At 45.5% G+C, this 13,704-nt stretch overlaps 1 protein-coding gene across 1 annotated transcript in view; it reads right to left on the bottom strand.

Annotated features, from left to right (window-relative positions):
• The window catches only part of ERMP1 (endoplasmic reticulum metallopeptidase 1), a gene marked incomplete at its 5' end in the record, with an annotated part of 36,548 nt that extends 22,849 nt beyond the window's left edge, over positions 1-13,699 (bottom strand). The window contains 7 exons of the mRNA XM_019518234.1: positions 89-301; positions 1,979-2,071; positions 3,703-3,849; positions 10,912-11,017; positions 12,095-12,222; positions 12,530-12,831; positions 13,620-13,699. Of these exons, the coding sequence (XP_019373779.1) occupies positions 89-301; positions 1,979-2,071; positions 3,703-3,849; positions 10,912-11,017; positions 12,095-12,222; positions 12,530-12,831; positions 13,620-13,699 (1,069 nt within the window). The remainder of the gene's footprint in view (positions 1-88; positions 302-1,978; positions 2,072-3,702; positions 3,850-10,911; positions 11,018-12,094; positions 12,223-12,529; positions 12,832-13,619) is intronic.
• Between the last annotated feature and the right edge of the window lie 5 nt (positions 13,700-13,704).

Below are 13,704 nucleotides of genomic sequence, written 5' to 3'. Positions count from 1 at the left end.
CTTTTTTTTTTTTTTTTTAAATCATAAGAGCTCCTGTTTACTGTTAAAATTAGGAAAAAAAAAAAGTCACATGGTTAACTGGACTTACCCTTGTTTCTGGGCTGCAGTAATTTTTTGCCTATATAAAGGCTAGCAGTGGCTGCTACGATATAGTTCATGATGGTGCCCACACGAGCAGGATATGCCAATACAAAGAGACCAAGCACATCAAAGAAGACCGTATTTCCATGCTGATACTCAAAAGATCTGGCCAGTTTATCTGAAGTTGCTAGGTACTGTAGCATACCTAAAATATTGTCCCCTATTAAAAGAAGAGACAATGAATATCAGAAAGACTAGCACATCTCTGTTGAGTAGGATGCGAGAGAAAAAGAATAATACTAGAAAATATTGTGTCTTAAAATAAGCTTCTAATTTAGATTAGAAATGTGGTAAGACCTTTTACTGGTCTCCTCTTACATAGCTAGAAAAACTTCAGAACAGGCTGGTAAAGCAATCTATTATAGTAATCCTTAATATAAAAATGTTTAGAAACAATCAAAGCTCCACTGACATAAAATAGCAAAATGGAGCAAGTCAACTTTACAACAGTGATATTTTGGTATCTTGCAACCATATTACTCTAAAAACACATATTTAAAAGTTGTTTTATCATCACAAAAGAGGTATATCTTGATTCAAACTCTGCCCAGATGACTCAATTCATCATGATTCCTTGAGTGGACAGAATTGCCATCATGGGTGTTGGCTGCAGCCATGGCTGAGAACTTTGACCGGGATGTGTCAATGCTCCTGCTGGGACTTAGAGCTGGAGGTTCCTGGCTAGAGGGTGTTGCCCCTCTGCTCAGTCAGACCAATCACCATATTTGGCATTAGGAAGAAATATTACCTAGGATCTCCTGAGCATATTACAGAAGCAGAACATTGGCTTTTGTGAGTCCCCTGCTTTACCTGTGACAGATAGGTCTTATATTGTGTCAGGGTTGACAGCAGTTTTATGAAGGAGTTTAAATTATGGATTTGTATAGGATGGTTTGGATAAGGACGATCCTGCCTCAGGCAGGGGGTTAGAGCAGTAAGTCCCATCTAGTCTTACTGCTCTATGATTCTATGACTGACCCCCTTCCCCCAGCCTGAGTTGGCCTAAATCCACACTTCGACTGATTTACAAACTCTGTTACTAAATCCTCACCTGGACTGATTTAAAAAACTCTGTTACTGGAACAATTCAAAATTAACAAAGTTTGCTCTATAATTCATTTAACTGTTACTATGGTATCTATTAAAGAAAGAAAAAGAAATGGTTGAGGCTAATCCAGAAAATAATCAGGTCAATTCTGCTACTAAAAGGAATTTTAACATTCCTGGTAATGCCTTGCATATTTTTGGATGCTTCAGTTTTCCAGAAGTCTAATATTTTATAAGCTCCTATTTTAAGAAGTAAATATTGAGCGTGGAAAAATGATGAATATTGAGCAGATCTGGAGAGCAAATTCTCTTCTGTACAGGATGGGCTGCAGCAGCATAGCTTGCCCCAACTCCCTTGCAAATTTGCTTCTGAAAGGACAACTTTGTTTGATTCAATCTCCTTGCCACCCTTTGGACCCTCTGTCTCTGTGGAGAATGCCAAAACAAGAATACAGAGTTTTACAAGAAAACAGCAAGTGGTGAGCTCTGAATAGCCGTTAGACAATAACGATTTTGATTATTAACTAGTCAGATATAGGGTCTATAGTTCATTATAAATCCTGAGCCATAACGTTCTGAGAAACATGATTCATTTCCCAGGGATTTGCAGGGTGTGTGTTCATGTTCAGGATGGGGTTGGATTTTAATTTTTCTATGACTTCTCTCTTTAAATTATCCCTTACTAATGGGTTACGAAATTTTCAGTTTGTAGAGCCAAGTTTTATGGGGAAAGGAAGCAATCCTCAAAGATCCGTATCTCCTAAATTTTGACAGAAGTCAGAATACCAACCTGCCCTCTGAATTGAATCTGTCAAAATTCTGTCTGCTGTGTCAAATTTTGTATGATAAATGTAGCCATTTTCAATAAAGGCCAAGTCTATTCCTACAAAGAGAAAGTACAATCAGTTACCAAAAATCTAAGCAAATATTTGAAACCTCCAAAAACATTTTACAAACAAAAGTATATTTTTGTTCAGCCAATGTGACTCACCCTGCAGTTTCAATAAATGTCTGTTAACATCTTAGAGAATGTAAAATTTAGGATCCTAGTATTATAACAGACTTGGAAATATTTGGTCCCATTGCACATGCAAACACTGTGCGTGCCAGTAAAGCGGAACAACGCACTATTAGAGAAATTCAGATATCTACTTCAGCATTTGTGATCACTTCATCCTCCGAGATGAGCATAAGCCCTAAAACTCAGTTCAAGTTTACTTGGTGACAGGTGGGCCATCTACAGTAGTGAACTACCACATATTAAGCCACAAAGCAAAAATCAAAATTCTGTGTTTTCCCCAGTATAATTCCTGAAGTTTCAGTGGAGTTCTACTCTGAAAGACAACTAAAAATGGTATTAAGGAGTTGAAAAGTTACCTTTAACAAATTTCACATGTCCTCTTTTTTCTTGTTAACTGATGTTTTTCTAATTACCAGCTGCAAATTCTGCTTGGGCTCCTGCTGATTTTTTCCCTTTTGACAAGTTACTACTACTGGCAAGTCAAATTCTACCTTCACTGCACCTCTGTGTAACTCACAGTAGGATCAATTATACCTGCAGGTACATCTGGCTATTTCTAGTGCTCTAATTGATTCTGTACTGATACAACAGATCAGATGAACAATTCTGCTGAGGTAACAGAATGAGTTCTCAAAACATACCTATTTGTCAGCAATGTAAAAAGGAAAGCCCTTTTCTTCTTTATTTCTTGAATATACGCCTTTTCTTTTAACAAGTACTTCCCCACTTCCACCAACACCTCTAATTTAAACATTTAACTATTTTAAACTATGCACTATTATAGTTCAAATTTCCAAGAACGTTTCCCACCATACAAGTAAATTTGTTTTTTCTCCATGGTGGATCCCAATAATACTTTGTTTCTTCATGGAGGTACACTGGCAATTTTATTTGCAGTTGCTGTTGCCAACTCTTATCCATCACTGAGCAATATTTCTACAGTCAGCAGGTAACAATTGAAGCTTTATATAACCTAAATATGTCAAGAGGTACTTCCCAGAGATGACTACGTAAACGATAATAGTCAGTGCTGTCACAGAAGAAGGAAATTTAATACGTGCAAACTTCCTGTACTTTGACAACCTGGCATCTTTAAATTGTAATTAGGATTAACTGTGACTTGCAATATTAATCTATGCCTCAATGGTCAGGATTTTCAGTTTGCCACAGCAGTTGGCACCTAAGTGCTGAAGAATTCATGAAGCAGACACAAAAAGTTATGGCTCACTGAAGAACAGGATTTTTTGGTCTCTTACTATTTGATCCTCATTTTCAAGGGACATCAAAACTCAGGAAAGTGACTGCTCCAGGGGAAAGATACTACCCCCACACAGGCTAATGCAAATCCCAAGTTAATTTTCAAGATGTGAAAAAGAACGTATGGCTTAGAACCTGAACCCACTCTCTCTTACATGAAGTGAATGTATACAAGATCAGGCCCGTTTTATATGCCTAGGAAAAAATTATAATATAGAGGCCTTTTAATAACATACCTGGAATGTTGCCAAAGTCTCTGTAGATGCGGAAGTCTGTCTCTACAGGGAGTAATCCACTTTGAAATACTTCCTGAGCTATCACAGAGGCAAAAGGATGTTTGGCTGCAGAGACATATGCTTGTATCAACCAGGGATTCTCAGGTCCTGCCAAGAAGAGAGAAGAAGATTCACAAAATGAAGAATCATTTTGTAAATTTCAATGTGCAAATGACCTCAATCACCAGAAGGGATTTCACAGAAAATAATTACTATATTTACTTGAATGCAAGAAAAGATGCCCTGCCTCCCAACATTCATCATGGGGGGAAGCCCTTTGTCTTAAATGGGGGCAGGGGGTGGCAGGCAGTTGCTGCAGCTCTGACTCCGAGCCCAGGTCAGGGTCAGAGCCACACCACCTGCCTGCCCCAACTCCTGCCTCTCCCTGCCCTTGCTGTTAGTCACAATCTCTAACCACACCAAAGACGCAGAGCACATGAAGGCTCCATCCCCAGCCCAGCCAATCAGCAGCACTGCAGCTCCAGCTCCAGGATGCTACTGTGTGGCTGGGCAGGGGCCCAGCTTCCACATGCTCAGGAGGAAATGGAGCCACGGCCACATCTGACAGTAATGGTGGGCAAGGGGGGTTGGGCAGACACAGAGATGTAGGCCCTACAAAGGGAAGGCAGGCTGCAGGGGAAAGAAAGGGAGAAGAGTTCAAGGGGTCACTTACCTCTCCAGCTGCCTGACCCCCTGCCACTGCTTTCCCTGCTGTAGCAGTAGAGGGGACAAATTTAAGACAACCCCCCACAATTGGCTGTGTAATAGAATTAGGTTCTATACCTGGAAAATTATAACAAATGTATGCATTTTTCATATATGGAATCTAATTATTGAGAAAGCTTTAGGCTACATTGAGTTTAATCATGTCACTGAAAAGGCTTAGGGCATTGAAATCAAGTACTAGCTACACTGGAAAGAGGACTGAATTTTCTGGCACCTGTCATACATCTGTCCAGAAGAAACAACAAGCCTGAAACAGAGGTTGGTAAAGAAGTGCATCTCTCTTTACCACACCACCAAAACTACAAGCTGCTAACAGTAAATCGCTGGACTTAATAGTCAGGAGCAACAGGGGACAAGGATCAAAATGCCGTTTTAGGGAACCAGGTCCAGGAGTGTTGCAAAGCCCAGTTGCCAAGGACAGATTGTACATTATGTTATTCTTCACAGATTCTTCCAACTTGCTCAGGACACTGATGCGTCTTACAGGGAGATCAACCTCATCCCTCTTCCCCTAAAGTAAGAGGGGGAATCTATCCAAAATGGAAAGAGAAGCGGATTCTGGAAGTACACCTACATCTAAATGAGGCAAATCCTCAAAGTAGAACAGGCACATTCAGTCATGTATCGCCAGTGTCTGGTTTATCAGCATTCACCAGAAAAATGCCAACTTCAGAGAAAACTGTTTGACTGGGGAGGGGTGAAAGTAGGAGAGGAACATGCATTTCTGTGTTTGCAGAATTTCAGTCTTAAGCCTTAAATCAGTTTTATGCTTCTACTTCAATAACCTCTCTAATACATTGATCTGTAATAGCATAAGACTGGGAGTTAAGATAGTAAACTGGATTGAAGTGATGGGGGGGGGGAGAAGGAGAAATTGAAATTGTTATCATGATCATACCACTACCACAATATCCATTTGCCAGCCACAACCTTTCCAATGTACTGACTCTTCTAGGGTTTTTCCATGTCGTTATCTTTCACTGTCAAATGCCTATTCTTTAGTACTTCATGCACATTTCACAAATCATTCACTTGTATCCTGTGCAATAAATACTACTTCACATAATTATGGTTAAAATCAACCTAAGAGAAGGATTTCTCTCAAAACTTATTTACATATTGTGTTATTACATTCTTACTTTTTAAATAAAAAAATTACACCCATCTCCCATGACAAGCAACCAAACTTAATTACAAATGCAACAGTATTTGAATGCAGCAGCTATAGATTCAACTTATTTGGGTTACTACTTGCCTCTTGTTTACGCTACTCTAAACCCAGCTTCCCATTTCAAACACTAACAGCAGTATTCAATTACTAGTAAACATCACCTTTTTACTGCAAGGATAAAAATCAACCTTAATTGAGCCTTTTGAAAAATAATAATTTAAATATTACTACTGTATCAGTCAGTAATCTATGACCATAAAGAGAATATAATAGTGATAACCAGAGGTGCACTGATACATTGGTCCATATCATATTAGCACTGATAAAAGGAAAATAGACATTATCGGCAAATGGCTTTCTTTGGCTGATGTGGCCGATAATGTTGTTGATAAATACCACATGCATGCGTGCAGGCACAGCATGCATGTGGCCAGCCCAGCAGCATGGACTGTTAGCAAGTCTGTTGGGAGGAAGAGGCAGAAAGGAGGGAAGGGGTAGGGGTGGCAGAACGAGGTCCCTATGATGAGGGAGGGAGCGGGGCTGGGACAGCTGCTGCCAGGCCAAGACAGGGTGTGAGACGGAGCTGCAAACAGCTCATTTGGGGGGCATGGGGAGGAGGAGAGTGGCTCCCACCATAGCGTGCACCCCCATGGAAGGCACAGAGGGCATGTGCCCCCTAGATATGTGCATGGGGTAAGGGCAGGCTGTTGCTGTAGGCTGGAGCTGGGGGCAGTGCCAGGCTCTTCCTGGTGGGGTGCTACAGCCACCTCAAAATTCACCATAGCCCCCCCTCCCAGGGCTGCTGCCGCCCACCCTGAGCACAGCTGTGGCCCAACCCCCCTGCCAGAAATAGCCTACATGAAGGAGATAGCAGATCCTATGGTTGCTACTGCAATACAAATTGCAATATGGGTTTCCCTTGATTTATGCGGGTTCTTTTTATGAAAATTTGCTCTTATGCGATGAGCATATTTAGACCCCATAATTTGTTATATGCGAGGTAAATTCACTCTTACGTGATCAGCAGAAATGCCTCCCCTGCCCAAGCAGGTAAGTCTGTGGGGGGAGGGGAAAGGGTCATGGCCCGAGCTGCAGCAGCCCCAGGAGCAGCCAGCACAAGCTGCCTGCAGCCACTGGGCTGCACCATGCTCTGCCTGTGCCCCCCGTGCCTGGGCTCTGCTCGTCTGCACTCACCTCTGCTCCTGGGCTGCGCCATGCCTTGGTGAAGGCAGCTGATGTCAGCTGCTCCCGGGGCCACTCCAGCACGAGCAGGGCTGAGTGCGGACAAGCAGAGCCCCGGCGGGCGCGGGGCACAGCACTCACCCCAGCCCTGGCTGCAGCCAACACCAGCTACCTGCAGCCGCTGGACTGCACCGTGCCCTTAACTCCCCAGGGCTCTGCCTGTCCCCACTCACCCCAGCTCCTGCTGCAGCAGCCCTAGGAGCAGCTGATGTCAGCTGCTGGTAGCCACTGGGCTGCACTGTGCCCTAGTGCAGGCAGCTGGTGTCAGCTGCTCCCAAGGCTGGGGTGAGTGCCACACCCCATGCTGCCAGGGGCTCCGGCTTCACTTGTCTGCACTCACCCTAGACCATGCTGGAGTGGCCCCAGGAGCAACTGACACCAGCTGCCTGCGCCAGGGCACAGCACAGCCCAGGAGCAGAGGTGAGTGTGGACAAGTGGAGCCCAGGTGTGGGGGGGGGACAGGCAGAGCACCTGTATTTTACTTGACTAGAGTTGGTTTCACTTTCTGCTTCTCATAGGCAACAGCACAATGATTCAGTATTTGAATACAAACTCTTCAGGACAGATGTATATACAAGATAAAAAGGATAATTTCACTGAAGGTAGGAAGGATCTCAAAGTTACAGTAAAATCTACAGAACTTTCCCTCTTGCTTCAAAACTGAAATCCATCCTCTCCTTTGCATTCCAATCCAGGGATTCTGCATTAGGGAGCTAAGGACTATTATTTCCTACTGCCCAAGATACTTCCAGTTCTACACTAGCCTAATGATCTTATACTACAATTAAGGCATTGGCTGAGGCAGTGGGCCCTCTTGGCCTACTCCAAGCCTAGACAACATTCCTGCTGTAATTCACTTGGCTTTGCTTTGCTTTGCTGATCCTTTAAAGATTTTTCCATTTAGTACCCAAGCTTTTTAGTGGCAACACTTCACAATATTGCACGTGTGAGCATGACAGCAGCACTTTTTAAACTCTAGAACACCTCAACTGATTTCCTCCTTTGATGAGAATACCTATTCTAACATTTAGTTAAGTTCACATCTCAACAGCTGATGGAGCTGTCATTTCCCCTCCCACAAGGTAGGGGAGGAAAGGGAACCCAGGCCACCACTTTCCTCTGGGTTCCAACCCACAAATCCTGTATCAAGCAGATGTAGATTATTTTCCCTTGTATCTTCCACATTCCTGGGCTGCTTTCTCCTTCCCTATTTTTCTATTGTTCTCCTTCTAGCCCTCCTATAAGTATCCTTTGCAATGCTCACCCATAACTAAAGGGCACCGGTATCTGAGTCAGTCCTTTGATTTCCTTGGGGCTTATCATTCTTTCTCCTGTTGCTCTTCCCCCTCTTCCTTCTTCTGCAGCTGCACTAGCCCTAACCCTCCCTCTCCCCATGCCACATATGTGTGCTGTTCTTGACTGACAAAGGCTTTATCACAGCAGGTCAGACAGCACATAGGCCAGGAGAGAGGAGGCCAGGTGAAGGGAGAGATGGCCCCAGAGTACTCACGGTGGAAGCACCAGGGTCAGGTGACTCAGGCTGACTATATGTGAGCCCAACCCGAGATAGGGGCAGGGGGGAAAAGCAGCAGAAGTCTTGCAGGAAGGAAGGGTCCTGGTAAAGAGAGAGAGAGAGAGAGGAACAGATGCAGAACTGTTCGGACGCTGGCCAGATGAGGAAGACTGGCAACAACACCACAGCGAGACAGGTAAGTGTCAAGCCTTATTTGCTTTTTGCAATTTACATTTGAACTAGAGGAAGAACGGCAGGAGGATGAGGCCAACTCACAGTAGGGAGATTTTGTATTACTGACCCCCGGCCAGGGGTCCTCAACCTGGTGGTCCAGGAGGTGGCTGAAGGGGTGGAGGTGGGCATGAAGGGATGAGCAAGGGCGGCAGCCCGAAATCCCAGCACTTGCAAGCAACAGTGCATAGACAGACAGAGGGATACAGCCAGTGTAGCAGATGAGAAGCTGGTGTTGACCGACGGGAGTGAGGGTGATGAGAGACTAATTGTAAGCCAGACTCAGAAGAGCTGGCGGAGCCTTTAAAAAGGACAAGCCAACTCTAGGTTACCAATCCTGCATTGAGAGCATGTCCCACTAAAATGGGAGCCTGTGGTCCTGAACAGTGGGCCCTGGGTTAACCAGTGCAGCTAGAGTAAACTTGGTTGGGGCCTGGGTAACCCCAACCAGACAAAGACCTGATGTTCGGCAACCCAGGATCCCTGAGGCTCAGCTTGCCAGTTCATCCCATGAAGGCATGGTGGGTGAGTCACTGAGAGGCAGCTCAGAAAGGAAAGGCAGAAGGGAGAAGCTCCAGGGAATAAGTACACCCAACCTTCTCTTGGAGAGGTGTACATCCTCCCAGACTATACTGCTGAAGATGCTTTGTCACAGATGGGAAGGAAACTGAGCCCTCAACTAGCCCTCTTCCAGGCTACTGCTCTATCTATTGTGGTATTAGCAGAGTTAGTGCTTTCCACCTATGCTTTCCAGAACACAACACATCAATGATAAAACTGGAAATAACATGCACACATCCCTGATTCCAGTCTCTGGTTTATTACTCTACCCAGCATTTCATTAAAAACCTATAAATGTATTTGGAAATTGGATATAGAGGGCCTATTTATAAAGTATATTGTTAGAATTAAAATACAGTAGTCTAGAACAGTCTGTCCAACCTCCAAGCAGATGGAAGCCTGCATGCAGACAAATCAGTGAGAACTGCAAGCTGTTATGCCACTACAGGATCAGCCCTGTACCCCACAGATCTGCTTAATATTGACTACTTTGACACAAAATAACCTTAAAATGCCTGAAATAAAAGCATCATCTGCGCTGCAGAGAATTTTCATACATGTCATGAAAAACGTTATGTCCCACTGCCACTGACTTTCTCTTTTCTTATGCCATGGCCCTGTATAGCTCAACTGTAATGTAAGCAAATACAGTAAAATCCCTGTTATCTGGCATGAGTGGGGAATGGGTGGTGCCAGATATCTAAAAACACCAGTTACCTGAGGCTGGTGGTTTTTGGCTGGACCATGGGGGGTGGTGGGAAGCCAGATGCAGAGCGGTGGCAACACAGGGTGGATGTTTCGGCAGACACGGAACCCTGCAACAGACCTCCCTCCTGCACTGTGGGGATTGTTCCGTGACCCAGGCTGGGCCAGGTTGTGGGGCAATCAGAGCCTGGCAGTTCATCCAGAGGTGCAGCGAGGGGAAAAAAAGGGAGGCATGTGGTCCCTCGATCTGTGCATGGCGCAAGGGTAGGCTGCAGCTGCGGGCTGGGTTCTGTTCCCTGCCTCCATGCCTTGCTGCCGCTGCTTCAAAAGTGGGGCGGTGTGACACCATGTGCATCCTGCCACTGGGTGGACCAGGCAGCAAGGCTGACAAGTCCTAGCACCACTGCCGCCCATCCGGAGCTCAGCGCGGCCACCCCCACCAGGAACAGCCCGGCACTGCCCCGGCCCCAGCCCACAGCTGCAGCCCACGCTACCCCGTGCAGATCCAGGGGCATGCGCCCCCCGTGCCTCATGCAGCACTGGAAGCCAACACCCCTCCTGGATCTGGGCCCCCCCCAGGCGATGCAGGGCTGGGATGTGGCGGTGCCAGGAAATGACCCCAGGTGCAGGGGAAGGAATGGGTGCAGCTGGCCCAGCCTTGATCCCAACCCTGGTCCCGGCTCTGCTCCCTCCCAATCCCTGCTCAGCCCCAGCCCCAGCCTCCCTCCCCTCACCCCTCGCAAACTTTCCCACCTGCGGGTGTGTGCTCAGCCCACCCACAACATTTTTTCTTGTTCTACCTATGACAGCAGCTGCCACGTGCGTCCAGCCGGCCAGCTAGAAATTCTGGTTAGTAAAGTATTCCAGTTACTCAAATGTCAGACAACAGGGATTTTACTGCATGCATGTTCTACCTTGTGTAAAAATTCCCTTATTCCTGCCAGTGAGGTTTTTCAATATTGCTTCACTTTAAGCACACCACTGCAGGTGTACAAGTAGGAAGGGTAATGAGTGCTCATACCTGTTTGAAAAACAAGTTCTTTTCCTCCTACACCTGCTGCCTCCAGGTTAATAAATGCTCTTATCGACTTGGCCCAATGATGCTGTGTGATGAAACCATGACTAGCCTTGAAGGGAAGCAAAGAAGATGCATATAAAAAAATCTGACAAAAACTTAAATTGTTTCCTCCCTACCCCACAAACAGAAGCAACCCAAATTCAAATTTTAATACAACGCAGATCACAGGTATGCTGCAGCAAGACCAGAAGTTTCCTAGAACCACAAGGCTATAACAAGAGCCCATGGTAACAAATAACTGCATAAGAATTTTACCTGAGGCACAAGGAACCATCACCACAACCTCAGAGGTTATGTAACACCATCACCACAAGATGTTTCCACTTTTTTTATTCCATGACAGTCTGTGGCCCCATTCACTGTCTGAAGTCTGAGCTACACTATTAACATCTGTACTTTGATAAACTAGAGTACCCCCATCTCTGTCCCACTCAGCCAAATCCTGCACAAACATGATTACATAGAAAGGTATGAAATGGCCTTAATGGAAGCGAGACTCAGACTTACAGAGAAGCAGAACCTTCAGACTTATTACATCTATTACCTTCAGTCAGGGAAAGCTATCTAGCTGTCCTAGCATATATTGATTGGAAATTACCACGGAATCACACTCTTCGTAGGGCTGAGGGAGAAGACGCAATCTGCAACGTTACTAATTTTTGACTTGTTTGACTTGATGAAAAGCTCCTTAAAGCACACAGAAATTTCTATGCCACCATCCCTTGGAAATCAAGAGCACTTAAAACATTACATTTGAATTAAGCAAGTATTTTATGCAAATTTTATCTGATGCTACATATAATGATTCATAGATGAAGTTCCATAAACCACTTAACAATGTCAGAGGGCAAGAGAGCACACAGGAGTTTTCACTCCCATGATCTGAGAAAAATGGTGCCATTTGCTACTTGCAGTGCTCCACACATTTACTTACTATATCATTATGGACACCTTTCATAACATATCTAGAATGAACAGCCTATCAATTTTTACTCATAAGAAAAGCTGATGAACACCTCTAACTTGCAATTAGATCTGTAAATTGGAAGTCATACTTTACTATATCCATTGCCAGCCGCTTTTTGTTTAAAGCTTTGTAAAAATCTGGTATTCAAATTATAATTACCTGCAAGATACTTTCTTCTGCACCATTAAAGAGGAATATGATGGCATGTTGAAGGGGATCAGCTGACTTTGAAAGAGTGTTCAGTATTTCAAGCATCACTGCACAACTGACAGCATCATCACTGGCTCCTTAGAATCAGTAGAATAAAACAATTACTGTGTTATTTTTAACATGGTTAATACATGTGCCCAGGCAAAACAACCCTTAATCCAAGAGATGTAAAGAGCACCACCTCTAGTTACGCTACTGTATCCATCATTGCTCCCCACCTGAAAAAGAAATTACTTCAAGCTATCCCCATACGACAGACAGAAGAAAGAGCAGCAAAAGTTGCTCAGGGGTAAGTGTGAAGAACTTCTGGAAGCCAAAAATACATCTGCTATCAAATACATACTCTACTAGTATGACAAGAAAAGATCACATGCATGCACCTACCTGGGGTATTAACTACAGAGTCAAAGTGGCAATTAGACAGCACTGCATGTAAAGCTCCGTTTCTGGGCTCCAGTTTAACAACAACATTGGTGATATTTGCATAATAACTGGTAAAGCCTCCTAAAAAGTCAATCGTGAAGGTTCCTGTTGGCCTTTGTATATCTACGGAAATCTTGTGGATGTCACTGCTTGCAGCTTCAATTCTCTTAATTTGCTTCAGGAGGTAGTTCACTGTGAGAATTTCATTTTCTGGACTTCCAACTGTCCGGGAATTAAATGCTGTTATGTTTTCAAGATACTCTCTAAAAAAGGTAAAAATCCAATAATTAGCAGCGCAGATCTCTTGGATGTGACACGTGCATGTTGGCCACAAAGGAACGTGCTCTTACAGTCATCAACTCCCTTCCCAAGCCAGAGGCTCAATGGCACAGCAACATGCCCTGCACCCCACCTCTAGAAAAACGCCTCTGGCTACTCATGGCAGATATGGCAGGTAGCACTTGCTTCTTGCCAGGCGGCCTTCCACAAGTCAGGGACACACCGGCAGCTCTGAATCTGCCCTTTTAACAGGACACAGTGCTAAGTCTGCGATTTCCCGTTCTGACCCCTTCCCCTGCCTGAGCTGCTGCTTCACTCCCTGCTCCTTGCTCTGAGCTCCCTGCCTGAGCTGCTGCTCCGCTTTCAGCTCCCTGCCCCAAGCCTGATCTGCTGAGCCTCTTTCTGCCCCATGCCCTGGGTCCCTGAGCTCATCTGCTGAGCCTCTTTCTGCTCCCTGCCATGAGCACCCCCACCCCATGCTACGCTGCCTCTTGCCCTGGGCTTCCTGCCCACACTGCTGCTCTGCTTTTGCCTCCCTTCCCCAAGCCTCAGATGCTGCTCTGCTTTCAGCTCCAGCCCCAATCTGCTGCTCCAGTCGCTGTCCCCCACCCTGAGCTCCCTGCTCAAATCTGCTGCTCTGCCTTCTGCACCCTGTGCCCACCCCTGCTGCTCTGGTTGCAGCTCCCTGCCCCGAGCCTTATCTGCTGCTCCGCTGCTGAGCTCCCTGCCCCGGACTCCCGCCCTGATCTGCTGCTCTGCTTCCGCCCCGTACCTGGCGCGGGGGGCGCTGAAGGGCGCGGGGCCGGGCGCGCGCAGCAGGCGGCGCAGGGAGAACTGCACCAGACCGCGAAGCGCCA

This window comes from Gavialis gangeticus, unplaced genomic scaffold, assembly GCF_001723915.1.
Source record: "Gavialis gangeticus isolate Ggan-Ray unplaced genomic scaffold, GavGan_comp1, whole genome shotgun sequence".
NCBI classification, from domain to species: Eukaryota; Metazoa; Chordata; order Crocodylia; family Gavialidae; genus Gavialis; species Gavialis gangeticus.
This window is presented reverse-complemented; position numbering and strand designations above follow the sequence as displayed.